Source organism: Zalophus californianus, chromosome 10, assembly GCF_009762305.2.
Source record: "Zalophus californianus isolate mZalCal1 chromosome 10, mZalCal1.pri.v2, whole genome shotgun sequence".
NCBI classification, from domain to species: domain Eukaryota; kingdom Metazoa; phylum Chordata; class Mammalia; order Carnivora; family Otariidae; genus Zalophus; species Zalophus californianus.
Window position 1 is genome coordinate 104,363,898 of NC_045604.1, and position 20,142 is coordinate 104,384,039.

General features: G+C 52.7%; 2 protein-coding genes across 4 annotated transcripts in view; one reads left to right on the plus strand and one right to left on the minus strand.

The window, feature by feature from the left end:
- The window catches only part of BAZ1B (bromodomain adjacent to zinc finger domain 1B), a 69,640-nt gene extending 55,779 nt beyond the window's left edge, over positions 1 to 13,861 (plus strand). For 2 of the 3 annotated variants that reach the window (XM_027611329.2, XM_027611332.2), the window contains 7 exons: positions 3,877 to 4,024; positions 5,080 to 5,227; positions 7,018 to 7,127; positions 9,901 to 10,046; positions 11,213 to 11,316; positions 11,628 to 11,935; positions 12,514 to 13,861. In XM_027611329.2, the coding sequence (XP_027467130.1) occupies positions 3,877 to 4,024; positions 5,080 to 5,227; positions 7,018 to 7,127; positions 9,901 to 10,046; positions 11,213 to 11,316; positions 11,628 to 11,935; positions 12,514 to 12,584 (1,035 nt within the window). In that variant the 3' untranslated portion in view covers positions 12,585 to 13,861. Of the gene's footprint in view, positions 1 to 3,876; positions 4,025 to 5,079; positions 5,228 to 7,017; positions 7,128 to 9,900; positions 10,047 to 11,212; positions 11,317 to 11,627; positions 12,001 to 12,513 lie in introns of all 3 variants that reach the window. The other variant, XM_027611331.2, reaches the window with a different exon arrangement.
- Positions 13,862 to 17,452: 3,591 nt separating this feature from the next.
- Positions 17,453 to 19,595, minus strand: FZD9 (frizzled class receptor 9). Its single transcript, XM_027612557.2, is given in 2 exon segments — positions 17,453 to 19,027; positions 19,029 to 19,595. Coding segments are annotated over 2 exon segments (1,797 nt in total). The 3' UTR covers positions 17,453 to 17,797.
- Between the last annotated feature and the right edge of the window lie 547 nt (positions 19,596 to 20,142).

Consider the following 20,142-nt stretch of genomic DNA (forward strand, 5'->3'; position numbering starts at 1 on the left):
CTGTTCGTGTCAGTATCTTTCTGGGATTGGGTTTTCACTTCCTGTGTGCCCCTTTTAATGGCTACATAGCATGTAGGTCACCTTCCAGGTAAAGTCTAAGACATTAGTTTATAGTCTCTTCTGCTGAGTCTCTTCTCATTAGGCATCAGTTTTAGCCTTGCCAAGTACTGCATGGGTTTTGTTTTTAACTCTGTCCAGAGGAGTCTCTTTCTTGACGTGATCTTTCCTTGACATTTCCTTACCAGTAACATTTTCTTCTCGTTGGGAAGTAGTGGCTGTAAATTCTTAAATTCTTTTTTAGTACTCCTCCCCATAGCAAAGTAACCTCTTTGTAGCTTGTCATATGAGACTTCATTCTTAGTTTTGATTGGGGAGGAAAATTTGAGCACTGCAGAATTTAACCTTGGGGCCCAGACACATAGTACACAAATGGAAAGCATGGAAGAGTTTCTTGGAAAATCAATTAGGTTGCCTATTAAGTAGTTCAACAATGTTCTCCATTAAAATGGCATTATGCCCTGCCTGCAGTTTCTGACCAAAGGTCAGCTTTGCCACAGCTCTGAAATTTTCCACTGTTCTTTGCTTTGAAGGTTTCCACTTAGCCCAGGCCAGCGTTTTTCGGCGGGCACTAGGTGGTTGCGTGAGTTAGTTAATATTAGTCTTTAGTATGGGTTTCAGTTTCCTTACTTACAAAAGTAGATTGTTTCTCGAATCCCGTTTTGTAATAGTCCTGATGATTTCAAAATTTAATATTTCATTTTTTTTGTCTTAAGTGGGAAAGACCTTGTATAATTTGGCAAAATCCTCAGTTCTGTTAGGCTCTCTGTTTACTTTGGATGCATTTGTCCTGACAACCTGATTATCTGATTTTCCATTTTAAATGTTCTTTTGTGGAAGAAGCCTTGTACTGTCCTTGCAAGATAGGATGTTACCTTTTTACTGTTAGTAAAGGGATTAATATAGACTTTGCATATAAGCTGGCTTCTCTTTGATTCTGTTACACCCACTTCTACCTAGGGACCACCTTTATTTAAACATGATAGAGAATTTGAAATTTTCATTAGAATAATGTGTTTAGCCTCCCAGCAGCATTGTGAGACACAGGATTTTACCAGATACCACCAGTGTTGAACGTCAAAACTTAGTTGCCACTGTTCATCTGTTCCTAAAAACTGTGTCTTTAAAAAACAAAACAAAAAAAAACAGTGTGTTTGAATATTGTATGGGGTTTTTGTTTTAATGTGCTGGACTGTTTGGAATTTTTTTCCCAATGGTAGGAAACCAGGATGGTCTTTCAAATCTTGAGTGCCTAATGTTTTTCCTTCAAAATTAGAGGTTGGTTGGAATCTAGGCTGGTCTAGGTGGATAACTGTGGGTTTAACAGGATGCTAGTGATTATCCGGTATCTGTAATGTCAAGAGCATTGGTATTGGGGATCTGGAGATGTGAAGGAGATCTAGTCCCAAATTGCTATGAGACCTTGGGCAAAAATAATATACGAAGGTTATACAAATGTTCATAGCAGTATTATTTATGATAGCCAAAAAAATGGAAACAGCCAAGGTGTCCATCAACTGATGAATGGGTAAACAAAACGTGATTGATTGATCCATACAATGGAAAAATATTCAGCAATTAAAATGGAATAAAGTACTATTCCATGCTACTATGTGGATGGCCCTAGAAAAATTATGCTCCAAGAAGCCACACGTTATATATAAAATGTCCAGAAGAAGTGGACCAAAAGTAGATTAGTGGTTGCCTAGGGCTGGGGAAGTGGTAGTTTCGGGTGGGGAATAGGGAGTGACTACTAGCGGGGCTACAAGGTTTCTTTTTGGGGTGATGAAAATGTTCTCATTAAGATTTATGTTAATAGTTGTACAGCTCTGCAAATATATGTAAAACCATTATTTTCTTCACAAGTGAACTTAACATAAATTATATCTCAATCTGTATTAAAATTAGGTTAAGTTTATTCCTAAGATCTTTCAGGGTTTTTTTTTTTTTAAAGATTTATTTATTTGAGGGAGAGAGTGAGTGTAGAGGGAGGGGCAGAGGGAGAGAGAATCTGAAGCCGACTCTGCGCTCATCCTGACCTGGGTTTGATCTCATGACCCTGAGATCATGACCTGAGCTGAAACCAAGAGTTGAACGCTTAACCTACTAAGCCCCCCAGGTGCCCCAGGTTGTTGTTGTTGTTGTTGTTTTTAATGAGGCCAGATGCCCTATTGAGTGCTCAAATCTTAAAATTTATAGGAAATAAGTAAAAGGCAGTACTGTCTGCTGATAGGACTTTTTCCTGACTACTTGTGTGCATCTGAGTGTCCACTAGAGGACAGGAAAGCCCATTTTAGCCATTTTCAGCCTGTTCCCAGTAGGTACTCTTTTTAGGGGCTGAACCTAAAATTCTTAAATTTATATTCCACGGGCACCTGGGTGGCTCAGTCGTTAAGTGTCTGCCTTTGGCTCAGGTCATGATCCCAGGGTCCTGGGATCAAGCCCCGCATCGGGCTCCCTGCTCGGCGGGAGGCCTCCTTCTCCCTCTCCCACTCCCCCTGCTTGTGTTCCCTCTCTCGCTATGTCTCTGTCAAAAAATAAAATCTTAAAAAAAAATTTATATTCCATTGACAGGATGTTGGTTGTTAGCGCAGTAAGAGGACCTGTGTGATGGCATATGTCAGCTCTCCACTGCCCTTCGGGAGAAGGTCAGCGAGGCAAGCTGTGGTTGTGGACCTCCCAGTTTACGGAGGAGCTCTGAGTGGGGAGGAAAGCAGCTGTGCTGTATTTTGAGGACAGTTGTTGAAATAGCTGCAGTGGAGGTTGGAGTAAGGAATGGGCCAGATTCCACTAGAGCTTCAGCAGCTTCTCATTTTTGTTGTGTTTATATTGCGTATTCTTGTTATTTATGAAATTAAACACACAGGGCTCTCTGTGGTTCTGTTTCCATAAGAAAGAGAAAGGGCAGCCTTTGTTCCCCTCTCTCAACCCTCCCACCACAGCTTCAGAAGTAGCTCAACTACAGACAGGCATTTGTCTGTGCAGATGCTTACCTAATCATTTAGGCAAGAAATACTTTGAAGACCTAAAAAAACACATTTGACTTAATGAAACAGTAATACAAATAAGTGAATTATCCTAAAATGGCATTTCTGTTTTTCCTTAGAATGTCTGTTTTATAAGAGTGAGTGCTGTGTTTTATTATTGAAATTCCTGATTATATTTTCCCCCATCCTAAGTGTGCTTTTCCTGGGTAATTCTGAATTAATTTGCATTTTCTGATGATGGGAGGAGGCAGTGTCTATTAAGCGGAGAGTAACTGCCCAGAAAGAAGTCAGCCCTGACCCTCTGAAATTTTCACTTAGTTAGAAGTTGGTGATAAAGTCAAGAAGAATGCTTTGTATCAGTACTTAATATTTTTAAGTGTTGTTGAATGCTATATAGATAGTATTTACTGTAATATCCAGGCCCTGTAATCTGGGATTGTGGCACATAATGCAGAGACCCATCATCTTAATTAACCAAAGTTGTGTTAGCTCAGGACATGGTTGCACGCTAGCATTTCCGTAAGTGTTAAATGATACTGAATTTTTAAGTGGATTTCACTGGAAGAGACGGGTCTCTGATCATCCCCCACCCCTGCCTTAATTCTCTGTGTAAGCTTTGGCAAGTTTTTTCACTCTTCAGAGCCTTGATTTCTGCTGTAAAATAAATGGGTGAGGGTGGAGAATCTCTAGGAGGTAAACATACTTAGCATTCTCTCGCCTCTTCTGTTCCTAGTGCTCTCAGTGCATACTCTGTCAGTGTTATGTGAAGAATCTACATGTCATGTCCTTGAGGTCATTGTAGTAATGCTGACCTGGTTTGGTCTCTGTTTAGGTTGCATCTGCTCTGGAAAAATGGAAGACAGCAATCCGTGAAGCTCAGACTTTTTCCAGGATGCATGTCCTACTTGGGATGCTTGATGCCTGTATCAAGTGGGATATGTCAGCAGAAAATGCTCGATGCAAAGTTTGTCGAAAGAAAGGTATATTTAGATCGGTGTTACTTATCTGAGTGTAGAAGGGACTAGGATTTCCCATTCCAAAGATATTTCCTCCGCTGAAGAATTCTGTGCACACAACTTTGAAGTATAGTGGGACAGATTTTACCTTCCTCTGGAGGTCTGTAAAATGCTACTCTTTTAAATAACATGACAGTAAATCAGAGCAAGCCCTTTGTTCCTCAAGTTTGAGTATAAGAGCAGTTTATCTCTCCAGTCTTTAAATTTTCCACAGGGAACACATTAACCTAAAATTTTAAATCTCTTATCATCTCCCGGAGTTTTTAGTCCTCCACGAAGTAAGACGTCTGTCAGCAGAGGGCAGTATTTGCACACTGGGAGGAATACTTCGGTTTGGGCCCTCTGGCACTGAGTCCTACAGAGCAAGGCTTTTGGGACTCTTTAATGGTCACAGCTTTCAGAGCCCGTGTGAAAGGAACTTCATGACTAATAGCCCTCAGGCGATTGACTTCTCAGTGGCTAACATTATTTTGTGAAGTAGGTTAGGATTTAATTCCCAAGGTTAGAAAGACCTGTGAAAAATCTATCAGTTGCTCTAAATGCTGTTTCAGAATGAAGGAGAGAGAAGTGACCATGTCAGGTTGGTTCCGTGCATTTTTGACACTGAGTGTTTTAAGAGAACCATATCAGATAGGAGTTGGGAAGTGTTGGGGGTCGAGGAAGAGGGTGGGCAGGAAATGTAAGACTTCATGCGGGATTCATGTCTCAGTGGGAGATGAACAGCCACCTTTCCTACTATGACTTGGTTTTTGCTGCTACTTTGTAAATGTTTTAACTGTCCTCCCTAGGCCGAGCTAGATTTGGGGATATAAGTCAGAAGACCTGAGTCTTAAATTACCAGTAGCCTAGTTTATGCTACATTTCTTATCAGAAATGACTGTACTTAAAAAGAAAGTGATAACACTACGCTAGACTGTCTGCTCCCCCATGCTGTTAATCGAGGCTGAGTGGCTCTTTGTTAGAGTTCGCGGACCATTGCCGTGCTCCCAACAATGCTGCACAAGTTTTTCTCCTTGCAGGTGAGGATGACAAACTGATCTTGTGTGATGAATGTAATAAAGCCTTCCACCTGTTCTGTCTGAGGCCAGCCCTCTACGAGGTCCCAGACGGCGAGTGGCAGTGCCCTGCTTGCCAGCCTGCGACCGCCAGGCGCAACTCCCGTGGCAGGTGAGAATTTCTTCTCTCAAAACAAAGAAGTGAAATGGCCGTTACAGTTAAGCTTTAGTTACTCAAACGGAATGATTCTAAGGAGTTTTAAGTTCATTTTTGCGTACGGAGCCTGATCATCGGGGTTACTTAAGTAGGAGCTCAGAGGGCTCTGATTTCATTTTAGCTTGATGTTGACATTCCTGGTTTTCGCTACTAGACATGTCCTGTATCTTCTGGATCATACCTTCTCAGTTAACAGTTTATCTCCCTTTGCCTTAACGCTTCTACTTTGCCATCTTCTGAATTACTTCTGCAACCACCCCCTGCTCAGAGTCCTGAAACTCCTGACCTTCCTTACCCATACCTGTTGTTTTCCTTCTTTATCATGATTAGAACTCTGGGGTCAACTTGAACATCTTCCTCTCCCTCTGCTTCCATGCTCAGTTCATTTACGTCAGTTCTGTGTCCACACGTCTCCTGAGTCAGTCTCCTGCTGCACCTCTCCGTGGTCTCTGCTGTCGGTTGACTCTCTTCCATCTCTCCTCTGAACTCCTTCGGCGGCTTCTCAACTCCTTACCTCATGTTTTGCCCCTCCTGTTCATCCAGCTTTGGTGTGGGTACCAGAATGGTTTATGTAAGGCATAAAGATAAGTTCGTGTCACTATCCTAAGACTTAAGTCTTTCCATTGCCTCTAGAATAAAGTCCAAACTCCCTGGCCTGATTTTTGAGATTCTTATACAGTACTGGTCTATGTTTTTATGAGCCCTTATTCCCATGTTGTGTGCTCGGTGCAGGCTGTTGACTGGGTATCCTTGCCTGCTGGGCTTTCCTCCTCGCTGGGAATATTCCCTCTCCCCAGAACTGAGGGCACTGACTACAGCCTGTCTAAAAGATGTTGTTTTTATATTCTTAGGGTTAATTCTTCCTCTCTGTGTTCCAACCAAGCGTCCAATCTCTCAGTCTTTTGGTGCATCTTGCCTCTATGGTTAGTCTTACGTGTGACTGTCTTCCCCCGAGATTGTTGGTACCCTGAGGGTAGAGGTGGTGCTTTGTTTTTCACCCTGATCCCAATAAGGCCTTGTAAAGAGGATATGCCTTTTATTTGACAAGATAATACCATTGTTTTCCACATTGCAGTTTGAGGTGGTGAAAGGACAGCTTATAGATGCTCTATACGTACCACGTACGCTTCTGGCTTGGTCTCTGAGAGGGCAGAGCTGTTTGACCCTGACCGCATCTAACACCGTTACTCAGTTATTTCTCACTCCACTCCCACCGCACTTAGAGCCAAGTAAGGCACACTTACCCTGACATGGCGGGGCTTTGGACCACCTGTTCGGAGCTGGGATTACCATTGCTTTGATGTTACGGTCATCTGCAAGCTGTTCCACCCCTAGAGGGGGACCGTCAAGGTGGAGTAACACCTGTCCGGGCTGTTTATCCCTTCAGTCCACCCCAGAGTTGGGAACAGCTTTTAATATCTGAAATGTTATATTATCTTGAGATAATTTCTTGAGAAAAAAGGAATGAATCGGTTTTGTATTGTTTTATGTGAGGAGAGGTGGGGTTGTATTTTGGTCTTGATTTCTGTTGCTATTGGTGTCTTATCCGAAGCATTTGGGGCCTGTTGGAGGAGGCCCGCTTGGGCTTCCGTGCTGTTGCCCATGTCCTAGCCTCGATTCAGGCTCCCTGCCCTCAGTCATCGCATCTGCCCGGTCTGTGAAGAGGATCCCCGTGGGACTTTGTTCGTTCTTAGGACCACTTTGGCCTAGACCCGCGTTCCCTACATATGTTTCCCTCCCCACAGAAATTACACCGAAGAGTCTGCCTCTGAGGACAGTGAAGATGATGAGAGCGAGGACGAGGAGGAGGAGGAGGAGGAGGAGGAGGAGGATTATGAGGTGGCTGGTCTGCGATGTAAGTACTCAGCTTGCCCTTGTAGTTGACCTCACGGTTTCCCAAGCTGCCCTGGGAAAGACTGGGCTGGCAGTAGCCACCCACCCACCCGGCAGTGCTGTCGGGCCCTCATCTTTCTCTCACATGTTTTGGCTGTGCGGTGACTCCACTGCCGTGGTTTTTGAAGGGATTTTCAAGGTGCCATGTAACCACCTTCCTAGTGGGAGTTGGATGGCTTGGTCTTAAGATCATCAGCCCTCTGTAGGTCCATTTGGTCCGACATTTAGTGGAATTCGAGGCTCCAGGTGTGTTTATGACGAGTCTGCTGGTTCGAGCCTCTCAGTGTGTGGGGACAGTGTGGGGACCATGGGTGAGGAAGGCCTAGGCTCACTGTCCTCTCCTCTAACAGTGGTTTGGGCTGTGTTGCACTGTTGCTTTCAGAGAAGTGAGTTTTCCTCTGGTCACGTGATTTTCTTATAGTGGGCGGGGATCTAGCTTCGCTAGTTTGAAAAGAGAAGACTAGTTTTTTCATGGCTTAGGGTGGTTGGTTGTTAGGAAGGTTCAGATCTGTTTTTCACTAGATGCCAGTGGGGGGTTTTGGGGGGGACTCTTCCTTTACACTTAACCACATTGACTCACTCTCTAACAGCCATTCTTCATGAGGCATTTTCATGTTTAAACCTAAAGCTCTGCAGTCTAGCCTTTTACAGCCTCCTCCAGGGGTATATATATCCAAAATATACCCTTCCTAGTAGATTAGTAGAATAAGAGACCACAGATTGGGACACCTGGATGGCTCAGTCGGTTAAGCGACTGCCTTCGGCTCAGGTCATGATCCTGGAGTCCCGGGATCGAGTCCCGCATCAGGCTCCCCACTCGGGGAGGAGCCTGCTTCTCCCTCTAACCCTCCCCCCTCTCATGTACTCTCTCTCTCTCTCTCTCATTCTCACTCTCTCAAAATAAATCTTAAAAAAAAAACACAGAAAGGCTGTAACTTAAAAAAAAAAAAAAAAGACCACAGATCAAGATTTTGGTGAGCTTTTGAAAAGATGGTACAGTTCCCAAGATCACAGCACTCTGAGTGTTTAGACCTTGGTATAAGGAGTCTGAGAAGATGCTTGGCATGACCAGTTTTACAGGAGGGGTGCTGCTAAAACCTGAGGAGTTTGGGTGTGTACGCCTGTCCCCATCTTTCCAATCTTGCAGGGCTCTCATTTGGGATACCTTAATTTCTCTCATTCCTACAGAGCTCCTTTTGTTTGTTCACTAGGCATGATTTCCCAGTTGTCCAGGGTCAGGACACAAGTAGTCCCTTAACCCCAGATTATGAAGAGACGTCGTCTGCTAGCTGGAGAATATGATTGGGATGCAGGGTTGTCAGGGAATAGATTCTGAATGTGACAGTGTACTCATTTTGTTTATTTTCAGAGTAGTGATAGCTTTCCACTTGCAAGTTACTGTTTTATTTCCAAAAAATTGTTCTGTCCAGCTTTCTAGGGTCTTACCTGCCAAAGGGGTCTGGGAAGTATTGGTATCTGAGAGCCCTTTGTCTGTTCCACCTTTTAGGCCACGAAAGATGTGTTCCCTAGTTCCCAACTCAAGGCCCTGGGTTGGTGGCTGTCTCTAGCATTTTGAGTTTCATCCTTGGTGTCAGTTTCTTATTCTTTCTTCCAAGCCTGGTCTTGAGCTTAGAGTTTGTTTTTTTTTTTTTTTTAATGTTTTATTTATTTATTTATTCATGAGAGTCAGAGAGAGAGAGAGAGGCAGAGGGAGAAGCGGGCTCCCTGATGCGGGGCTCGATCCCAGGACCCCGGGATCATGACCTGAGCCGAAGGCAGACGCTTAGCCATCTGAGCCACCCAGGTGCCCCTTGAGCTTAGAGATCTTAAAATAGCCAGTGAAGCGTTATCAGGGTCTAGAAGTAGAATATGAAACATTGTTTATTGATTCTTTGTGTCATTGGCTCTGTATACCCTCATCTCTGTCCAAATGTCACCTCCCTTCTTTGAAGGGAAAATGTGTTCAGTGGAGAAGCTCTGAGCTAATCCTAATGGAGCATCACTCCGAGGACGTATTGAGAAATAGTGGTTTGTCTGACATCGAGCACCTGTTGTCAACCTGAGACACGGGTCATCTTGGGGTCCTTTGTATTCCTAATTCTCCCTTTGGGGGTCCTGGGCAGAGCTCTTATGGAAGTGGCCTGGCCCGTTGTCTGTGGTTTTCAGACATGCAAGAAAGCAGGACTGGGGTGGGCCTTAAGTTGGATTCACTGAGGAAGACTTCGAGTAGATAAGAGCTTTTCTCCCAGAAGATTGTGGTGGCGAGCATAGGATTACTTGGGGGAACTAGGAGGCGAGAACTGTCCTACAGTCAGATTCCATCTCACGTGTAAGGACACACACTCACAGGCCAAGCTTGGGCTCTGGGAATTCCAGGCAGACCTATTAGCAAACGGCCTCTCCTCCAGAGTGAGTCAGCTTGCCATTGACTCCTTCAGAGGCCTCATTCCTAGGAGTAGCTGTGAACAGAGTGGGGACAGAGAGTAGCCATTCTGAAGGAACTGGCCTTCGGAAGAGATTCTTAGAAGGTCTTTGGCAGTTGATGAAAGGTATCCATTCATCTGCTTCTCTACCTTTAAAGTGTCAGGTCCGATAGGGCAGGAGAAAAAAAAGAGCAAGAGCGCCTTATGACCAAAGGGAGCTGTTGCTCTCTTCAGCCAGATGCTCTCCCCATCCCATAGGCATGCTCCCTTCGTCCTCGTTGTTCAGCTCTGAATCCACATTTTCCATTATAGTGAGACCTCGAAAGACCGTCCGGGGCAAGCAGGGTGTTATCCCCCCTGCGGCGAGGCCGGGACGCCGGCCAGGTAAGAAGCCGCATCCCACCAGGAAGTCTCGGCCGAAGGTGCCACCTGTGGACGACGCGGAGGTGGAAGAGCTGGTGAGTGATTTCGCCTCCTCCCCGTACCCATCGTTTCTCAGCCCCCACTCCAGCATCAGGAATCCATCGGGCAGCAGCTGGGGGCCCCTCCCCCCTCCCTTTGGAGGCTGATGCGGCAATTGGGTGGGCCTGTAGGCAGACGGAGGGCACAGGCCCCCCAGGAGCAGCTATGTCCGGCATTCCCCTGCTGTAGCCTGCAAACTTCGTCTCCTCCAGTTAATAGGCAGCCCGTGACTTGTTAAGGATTTTAAAATAGTATCCATGTGTCTCCAGTGGCTCAGAGGGGCTGGGTCTCCATTGTGGGAATGCCAGCAATGTTGGAGCCTCAGTCACTCTTGGGTCTTTTGCCCACAGTTGTTGTGGGAGGGGCGTTATCCTCCCCTCTGCTCCTCAACCAACGTAATTTTAGTGGTTTTACTTAGATTTCACTTGAGCTTTAAAGAACAATCAGAGGCTCTTGAAAACGTACTTATTTTGGCAGAGCAAATTGGGTTGTGGGGGGTTAGGGGGCATAAAGCAAGCCATTAGGGAGCTTGAGGGCAATGCGAGATCCTTCCGCTGGCCCAGCCCTAACTAACCCTTCAAGCCTGGGGCTCCGACCGCTGTGAGTGACAGTGGCGATGGCTCCCTGGAGGGGACGCCCACCCTCCCCTCCTTAGCCACTTAGCTCCCACGTACATGCTTGCAGCAGGAGGGCCTGGGAGAGGAATCGTACCTCTTGCTTTTCTTCCTCAGAGCCCCTAGCCCCCCGAGAACTGGCTGCTGGTGGTCCCCGTAACCTGTGCGGGTCTCCGCGGTGGCTCGTTTATACCCCTCCGGGTATGCACATGATCCCGGATCCATCTGCTCTCCCGGCACGCTGGTGACAGTGGCCTCTCTGGCCGACCTCTAGCAGGACTGCTGTAACGGCAGCTGCTGCCTGCCCTGGGCTGCTTTGATCCATGACCGCCAGGGAGGGGCCGGCGGGCTGATGGGAAGAGGCCTGCCCCCGGCTGAGCGCTCTCCCTGACTGGAATGTCAGATGATTTTGACTGTCTCTGCTCCAAGAAGATGGTTGAGCTTTTTTTTTTTTTCCTTTTCTTTTGTTTTCAAAAGATACATACATTTTCTGTTCTGTCCACTCTTCTCTTGGACTTGTAATAACATGTCTCTTTCTTTGGTGCCAGGTACTTCAGACCAAGCGGAGCTCCCGGAGGCAAAGCCTTGAGTTGCAGAAGTGTGAAGAGATCCTCCACAAGATTGTGAAGTACCGCTTCAGCTGGCCCTTCAGGTGGGCTTTTGTGTCCTCAGGCCCCGGGGAGCAGGACTGGCCTGGGGGGTGCTCCGAGCATGCAACCAGCCAGCTGGCTGGGGCCTTGCCGAGCGGAGGTCATAGGGACGACCCTGATCCTTCCTTTAGGACATGTCTAAGTGTGGGGGGGCATTCCTTCCCAGACCAGTAGAGACAGCACTTGGTCCAGGGTGAACACACCTCTTCTCCTCCTGCCCGCTGGCTGATTTCAGCAGGGGTGGGCGTTCTGGGAACGGTGGTCTGAAAACAAGGTTTCTGTGCTCAGATCTCCATTTGGTTCTTCTCCACAGGGAGCCCGTGACCAGAGATGAGGCTGAGGATTACTATGACATCATCACCCACCCCATGGACTTCCAGACAATGCAGAACAAATGTTCCTGTGGGAGCTACCGCTCTGTGCAGGAGTTTCTTACCGACATGAAGCAAGTGTTTACCAATGCTGAGCTTTACAACTGCCGAGGCAGCCATGTGCTGAACTGCACGGTGAAGACAGAACAGTGTCTGGTGGCTCTGTTGCATAAACACCTTCCTGGCCACCCGTACGTCCGCAGGAAACGCAAGAAGTTTCCCGATCGGCTTGCTGAAGATGAAGGGGACAGTGAGTCAGAGCCCGTTGGACAGTCGAGGGGACGAAGGCAGAAGAAATAGAGAGTCAGGGCCCTGGTAAGGGAGCCGAGGTTGGCGGGGGGGGGACAGAGAGCCGGGGAGGGTGGGAGGGAGCGAGAGAGGAAGATGGAGAAGAATGTGGAAGGGAGGAGATTGCAGGGAGTCCAGAAATGCCCGTCATCCCAAGCTTGTGCTGCCTTGCCCAGCTCTCCAGAGGGCCCTAAGCAGGCAGAGCTCCTTGGAGAGCCTACTCTTGGGCTGGTGGTCTCTGCCCAGAGATACCGTGGGCGGTAGGCGGCCTCAACCCTGCTGAGAGTTTCCAGGGAGAGGCCAAGGGTGTGGCTTTCTCGTGGGCCCCCGTCCTTTAACTTTATTTCCTGCGGCCCCTCCCCCTTTGGCCACCACGACAGTGCCAAGCCTCTGGTCTCCAGGGGAGGGATTACTGTATAACATGGAAGGATCAGGGGTAATCAGGCCAGTGGGGAGGTGGTGTTGATTTTTTTACTCTCCATTTACACCCAGTCTTGTTTCTTGAAGCCTATCCTCTGTCTCTCCCCGCCTCTCCCTCAGGTGACGGTAGCAGTGAGTGCCATACCGCGTTCTGTATTCACCAGCATCACGACACACTCGTGCTCTTTTGAGTTGCTCTTGGCAGAGTAAAGGGACATGTCCTGGAGCCATTCCTGAATACCCCTCCCCTTCTTTGTGACTGCTCTCTTCCCTCTCCCGCCCCGCCTCACCCTTTCCAAATCAAAAACAAAAAAACTGAAGGAAAAAAAAAAAAAACCCTACAAAACCCACCAAGAACCTAAGGCACTTCACTTAAGAGACTGGAGTCCTGCTTATAATCATGCATATAACCTTGGATGGATCTGGCCGGAGGGGTGTTGGAGCCCAGCCCACCCACATACCAGACACAAGCTCTTAGGGGAGCAGAAGAAAAGCAGGAAGAATTTAAATGTTTAATTTTTTTAAATTGACTTTTCTAGTTATTAAAAGTTGCTTGTTTCAGCAGTGACATTGTATAAAGAACACCCTGTAAGATACTCCTGCCGTCTCGCTTCGGCACGTGTACAGTGCGGTCATAGAACATGTTCGCTTTCCTTCGCCCCGTCGCCTCCCGCAGCCCGTCCGCTTGCCTTCAGAGAAGCGGGGTTGGAGGCTCAGCAGGGCAGGCAGTGGGACCTGGCGGGGACGGGCATGTCCCTCTGCCTGCCCTGGCGGCCGTTCCTGCCTCCATCTCCGGCCACCTCCTCCCTCCTCCCGAGCCTGTTCTGGCCTCGGACACAGATGCCCCGAGAAGCTCTGAGAAGCTGAATCTCACAGGGGTCCGTGTCCGTGCGGGGCGGGGAGCGGAGTCTGGCACGAGTAGTTCTAGTTAGGCAGAACTTCGTAGTCTTCTTTCCCTTTTATGGCAGATTTTGATAAAAATGCAAAACAGGGTTTAATTTTCTTTTATGTCAGCTTTGAATTTAGAAAATGTGAGCACCTCAGCTCTTCTGTACCTATTTAAGTTAAGGGAAAACTTGTCCACCAAGGGGATTGCAGCTCCTAGAACTTGAGAATAAAGCCTCTTAATACGGAACTTCAAGGTGTGGTCCTGTCTCACGCCCGCCTGCCCTGCCCGGAGACTGGGGATTTGCTCCAGTGGCTGCTGGATAGGTTTACTGTCCCTTCTCCCCCAGCTTCGGGCTCAGCACTGACGCTCCAGTTCCATAATCCCAGCCACCAACACCGTGCCCTGCCTCGTACCCTAGAGCCAGTCTGTTCTTGTTCACAGTGAGGATCCTGTGTTCCCACTTCAGTGACACCTGAATTTTTTTTTTTTTATTGTCTTTAAGGAGGAAGGGCCCCATTAAAGGGTAAACTTGTAATAAATTGGAATTTCAAATAAACATTATGTACTTGTGTTTATAAAGAAGAAGCGGTTCTGGTGAATCTTTGTGCTCTTGGGGGAGGGAGTGGATCGTGCAGAGTGTCCCGAGTGCCGGTACTGCTGACTGTTGGGGGCAGTTGTCCTTCAGGAGCAAGAGGGCCCCTGAAATGTGACCTTCAGCTTCTCCTGGCCTTGGCCCTAAGCCCCCTCTCTTCCCCCAAATTTTCATTAGAATTCTAGGAATTCGGGGAAAACATTCTTAAAGGCTTCACTGTGGGAATTTGTATAGTGCTTGAGAACTTAATTTTGGGGCAACTCCTGGCGTTTTAAAACACCTCAAGGAAAATTTCGAACATGTAGCACAGAAAGTGAAAACTGAATTCCCACGTACTGTGCTTCAGCAATTCCACCACATAGCCAATCTTACTTACGTCTCCATGTTTTTTTACGCTGGGAATTTCTAAAGTCAGAGTGCTTGATCTGAGTAGGTCACTGCCAGGTGGCCACCTGCTTACAGATTTCAGAGATGTTGCAGAGCCCACGGTGTGGTCCCATCTACCGAGAGGGAACTCCAGCTCCCAGAGCACCCAAACCTGGGGTGGCGGTGAGTGAAACGGGAAGAAATCTGAGGAGAACCTGGAGCCCTCGGTGCGGGTTCTGACCCAGCTGCTCTGTGGCCTTGCTGAGTGTGGGCCTGGGGTCGGGGGGGTGGGGAGCCGCCTGCCCCAAGGTCAACTCCAATGTGGCCAGCGCTCTGGCTCTGGGGAAGGGAGCTGTGCGACCTCCGAGCATTTCCTAGACGGTCACGGCTGGACACGGGGGCCCGGCGACGTCCGTGAAGTCATGTTCCCCAGTGGGTTTCTTAGGGTATCTAAGGATGGCGCCCGTGCTTGTGCACCGTGGTCTTGTTAAACCATCAGCCTCCCTGCCAAGGGTGGGACCTTAGGGGAGCCACCTGACTTGGGCTGACGGCTGCAAACGGGAACAAGAGAACTTTCTCCCGAGGACAGGCACCACTCCTGGGATTCAGCGGAGCCCTCCCTCTAGTGCTGCCTGCGCTGCCGCCGCCTCAGACCCGGGCTCTGGGAGGCTCTGGAACTTGGTCAGGGATGGCAGTGAGCTGGGGTCTGGATTCCCCGGGAGCCAGGGCGTCCTCACGCAGGGCACTGAAAAACCCAAGCCGGGCAGGAGGAGAGGGTCCGGATTGCGAGATGCTTCTAGGACTGCCCGGGCCCGGGGCCTTCCACTGGGCTGCGGCTGAGAGCAGGCAGGCAGAGCAGCTACTGACACCCCTTCCCTGGGACCGCCTCCATCTGACCGCTGACTCCTGGGAACTTTGAACCGTTTCCTTGGAACTAACACCGAGGTCAGGGCTAAGAAGTTCCCTTACCTCAGGCCTCCCACGCACAAGCTCAGCCGCGGAGGGGCGGAGCCCGCGTGCACGTGAGCGCACAGATGTGCCGCCGGTGCTGGGGGCACCCTGTGCACAGGCCAGCAGGTGTTGGGTTCTGGAATGTACTTTGGGGGGCTGTGGGGGGGGTAGGCCCCGCTGTGGGAGGGGTTTCTCTGGATGAACCCGCCCTAGGGTCTAACACCTGCTGTCCCGATGGAATCCGTGGTGTGGCGGAAGTCACAAAGGCTCTGGAGGCCGCAGGTTGCCTGGCCATGTGTGGTCTCCAGCCAGCCAGCTCTCCACACTTCCCGTCTGTGAATTGGGGAGAGAAGGGTCAAGTGGAAGGCTTCTGGAAAAGGTCTCTAATAAATGTTTCCTTCTTCCTTCTCCTCCAGGGTCTGGGACTTTTCCGGTGTCCCCCAGGGCTGAGAAGCTGCCGGCAGAGCCCCTCACTGCCCGCCTCTCCCCTCCCAGTTGTTCTGGAAGCTCAAATCTTGTTTCCACCTGGTGGGACCTAGCTGACTGCGGCCCCTCCCTAACCAGTGACTGGCAAGGGACAGGGGTGAACTGGTGCCACTCCTGATGCTCAGCGTCCCCTCCATCCTTTGCCCATATACAGGTCACCTGCCTTTCTCTTCCCCAGTCTCCAGAATCCTTTCTTTTTGCTCCCACTGCCCCTGCCCTGAGCTCAGCTCAATGCAGCCCCTGCCCCCCGCCCCCTTCCGACCCGGGCCCGTCACCTTCAACAAGCGCAATCTCTCAGTCAAGGACCCTCATGGGGGAGTGACAAGGTGTCAGGGTCACTTGGCTTCACTGACTAAAAAAGGCCAGAGGCCTTCCTGTGTGCTCCCTGAGGGGGAAGGCTTTAGGAGGGGGCTGGGGGGACGGGCTGTGCAGGAAATGCGTAAGCACAGGTGCCTGGCTGCAGAGTTCCCCTGGGGGTCAGGACCTGTCCTTGTGGGGAGGGACAGCCCTTAACTCTCCTCAGCTCCCTTGGGAATTTGACACCACCTGTTTGATCTTCAGTTGGTGTCTTTCTCGCCCGCTGAGACTGGTGGTTGGTGCAGGGCACAGAGCTCCAGGCCTGAGAGGCCCTGGCTTTGGGAACTCAGCCCTACTACTGTTAGGAAGCAGTCGACCCTGGGCCTCCCCGAGGCTCTGAGGCGAGGCTGGACCCTTGGGGCCTCCTGGCAGTGACACTGAGCACTGGCTCTGTGTATCATGCACCCAGGGCCAGTGACGAAGGCCCTCGCCTGGCTGAAGTCACAGTGGCCAGAGCAGAGGCCAACATGGGCCTCTGAGGTCTGACCCCCCCCAACCCCCACCCCAAGCTGATGGGGTCTCCGTGGGAGGGCCACACACTCCTTACAGTGGGCAGAGATGGCGCAGGTCCCCGCGGCCTTGAGCTTCCCTGGCGCGCAGATACACACGTACCTTTTCCTGTGCCCTGGCACACGAGTGTGCAAGGTGCCCTGGAGCAGCCGTGCGCACTCCTCTGCAACTGCCCCATTTCTCACAGCAGCTCTCCACACCGCAAATCCTTCCACAGCCTTCGGAGCTGGGGACCCAGTTCCCACTGGACTCCAGGGCTTCCCCATGTCCCCTGTCTGGGCTGCCAAGATGCCCACAGACCAGTCCGGCCCCATTTCCACTCCCCCTAGAGAGCGGAGGGGAGGCGGTGGGGTGCCCTGACTAGGACCTCAGGGAGTGAGGTGGACGCGGGCAATCCTGGCAGGCAATGAGGACAGCCACTCCAGCCTCAGCCCTCAGGCCCAGGGAAGGGACAGCGGGACACGCCCACCCGAGAGGGCGGGAGCAGGTCCCGAGGCTCCGAGGGAAACTTGGAGACAGGTCGGCGCCCTCACTTCCCACACGAGTGAAAAAAGCAGTCCTACCCACACCCCCCAGACAGGCTAGAATCCCCAAGGCCACGGGTGTCCGCCCAGGGGATTCATGGAGCGGCCCAGCCAGCATCCCAGGCACACTTTGCGAAGCGGGAACTCAGGACTCGGGCAAAGGAGCAAAGACAGGCAAGGGGAAAGCACACGCACACGCAGGGACCTCTGCAGAAACAGATGCTCCCCAGGGACGCCCTCCTGACCGGCGGGGAGCCAGAGATCGGGGGCCGGCGCATGAGGCCAGCACCCACCCCGCTCTGCCCACCAGGAGGACTCCTGCAGGGTCCCCACCCTCCTACCTTCCCCTTTCCCGGCCCACAGAGGACTCTGCGGTGCCACACGGGGGGTTTATTTCAGTCACAGCTTCCAGAGAAACTCAAAACAATAAATTACATCATTAAATAAACTCCCTGCTGGACCACGCCCTCTTCTGCCCCTCCTCCTCGCCGCATGCTCCCTCAGGACCCCCGTGGGGACCTGGCCAGGCCCACCCCCTGCACTAGGCCACAGAGGAGTGAGCCTCACTGGGTCCCGGCAATCGAGGTGGCAGGAGAGCCTCCCTGCCCTGGTCCTTGGCCCCTCACACTCACTTGCCTGACCTTGACAGCTGGGCAGCTGCTAGTCAGCTGTCTCCTCCGGAGGGGGGGCCGGGAGGGGGCAACAGCCGCCCCGCACAGGCCTGTGTCCCTAGAGGTGCGTGGGGTTCTCCAGAGAAGGGTCCGTCTTAGTCATGTGCAAGACCACGGTGGGGGCCTTGTAGTGGCAGTGGGTGCCACGGCCGTAGCCCCCGGGCGCCCGGCAGGCCTTTGCCCGGGCCCGGCCAGCTCCCATCTTGCGGTGGCACAGGCTCTGCCAGGTCTGGAAAGTCTTGGAGCTCCATACCCAGACGCCGCTGGTGATGCCCACCACCAGCGACATGAAGATTTTGAGCATAAAGACAGCCACGGTGGGCACCGAGCCCCCCGGCAGCGAGCAGTCCCTCCGGCCCCCGGGCATGCTGGCTGCCGAGCAGGGCTGCTCTGTGGCCCGAAGGCGCCAGAAGTCCATGTTGAGGCGTTCATAGACGTAGCACACGATGACGCAGGTGGCAGGCACCGTGTAGAGGATGGAGAAGACCCCAATCTTGACCATGAGCTTCTCCAGCTTCTCCGTGTTGGTGCCACCTGTCTTCATGATCTTGCGGATGTGGAAGAGGGCCACGAAGCCCGTCAGGAGGAAGCTGGTGCCCAGCACCAGGTAGCAGGAGAGGGGCACAAGCACGAAGCCGGTCAGTGCAGCCGCATCCATGCTGGCCACGTAGCAGAGCCCCGTGAGCTCGTCCCCGGCCACCTTGCGCAGCGTCAGGATGACGATGGTCTTGAGGGCCGGCAGGCCCCAGGCCGCCATGTGGAAGTAGCTGCCATGGGCCTCGATGGCCTCGTGGCCCCACTTCTTGCCGGCCGCCAGGAACCAGGTGAGGGTCAGCACCACCCACCACAGCGAGCTGGCCATGCCGAAGTAGTAGAGCAGCAGGAAGACGAGGGTGCAGCCCGTGTTCTCCAGCCCCTCCTGGATCACGTAGAGCGCGCCCGCCTCCTGGTCGCAGGCCACGCTCTGGGCGCCCGCCACCGCGCGGATGAGGAAGGCCAGCGAGTAGACGTTGTAGCACATGGACAGGAAGATGATGGGGCGCTCGGGGTACTGGAAGCGGTGGGGCTCCAGCAGGAAGGTGAGCACGGTGAAGGCCGTGGAGAAGAAGCACAGCGCCGACCACACGGCCATCCAGACGAGCGCGAAGTCCTTGTCGCGCCGCGACCAGAACACCTCGACGCCCGGCCCGCAGCGCGGCGCGCACGAGCGGCTCTTCTCCACGTACTGGAACTTATCCGGGTTCTCGCAGGTGCCGCCGCCGCCGCCGCCGCCGCCGCCTCCCCCCGGGCCCGAGGCGGGGTCGCCGGGGGGGCCGCGCGGGCCGGGGCGCCACGGGCAGCATGCCCAGGCCCTTGTGGGGCTCGGCGGGGCCCGCCGTGGCGTTCTCGGGCGCCTCCATGCAGAGCGCGTGCGGGTCGTTGCGCGTGGGCAGCCGGGCGCAGTCCAGCGAGTCGGGCCAGCCGAAGTTGAACTGCTCCATGATGGGCGCGCAGCGCAGGCGCGCCTGCTCGCACATGGGCCGGCAGGCGGGGATGGGCGTCGAGACCTGGTCGGTGCACATGGGCGCGTACAGCGAGCACAGGAAGAAGCGCAGGTGGCTGTGGCAGCCGTACTGCACGAGCGGCGCAAACTCGGCCAGCTCCGCGGCCGCCTCGCCCTGCGACGTGTGGCCCAGCAGGTTGGGCATGCGGGTCAGGTTGTAGCCGATGCCGCGGCACATGGGGATCTCCACCGCCTGGCAGGGCGCCGGCCCGCGCCCGCGCTCCGGGTCGAAACGGCCGATCTCCAGCGCCGCGCCGCCCGCCGCCAGCAGCTGCCACAGCAGCAGCGCCCGGCGGAGCGGCGGCACGGCCATCCCGGGCGGCCCCGGCCGAGGGCGGGAGGGCGGCCCCGGCTCACTCGGGCCGCACCGTCCGGCGCCCCCGTGCCCGCCCGCCACGTCGCGGGGCGCGGGCCATCGCCGAGCCCCCCGCGTGCGTCCGGGCGCCCCGGCAGCGCGCAGGGAAGCCGCCCGAGGGAGAGGAGGCGCCGAGCCCGCCGAGCGGCCAGCGCCGCTGCCACTCGAGCGGCCGCGGAGCCAGAGCCGTCGCCGCCTCCCGGGGTCGCCGCTACAAACCTCGGGGCGGGGCGCCGGGCAGACACGCCCAGGGGCGGGCCCTCCGCGCGCCGGGCACGCCCCTCCCCCCGCCGGCCTTTAAAGGCGCAGCGTCTCCCCGCCGCGACGCGGCACTCGCGTGGGCGCGATCCGGCGGCGCGGGGTGCAGGTGCGCCCCGGGCCCGTGCGCTCACACTCGGTGCTTCCCCTTCTCTTGTTGCCCCACGGTCCCCGCGACCAGACCGCCGGAAGATTCTTTTGCCCTTCATCCCGGGTCGCCTCTCTTTACCCCAGGCGGCAGACCCAT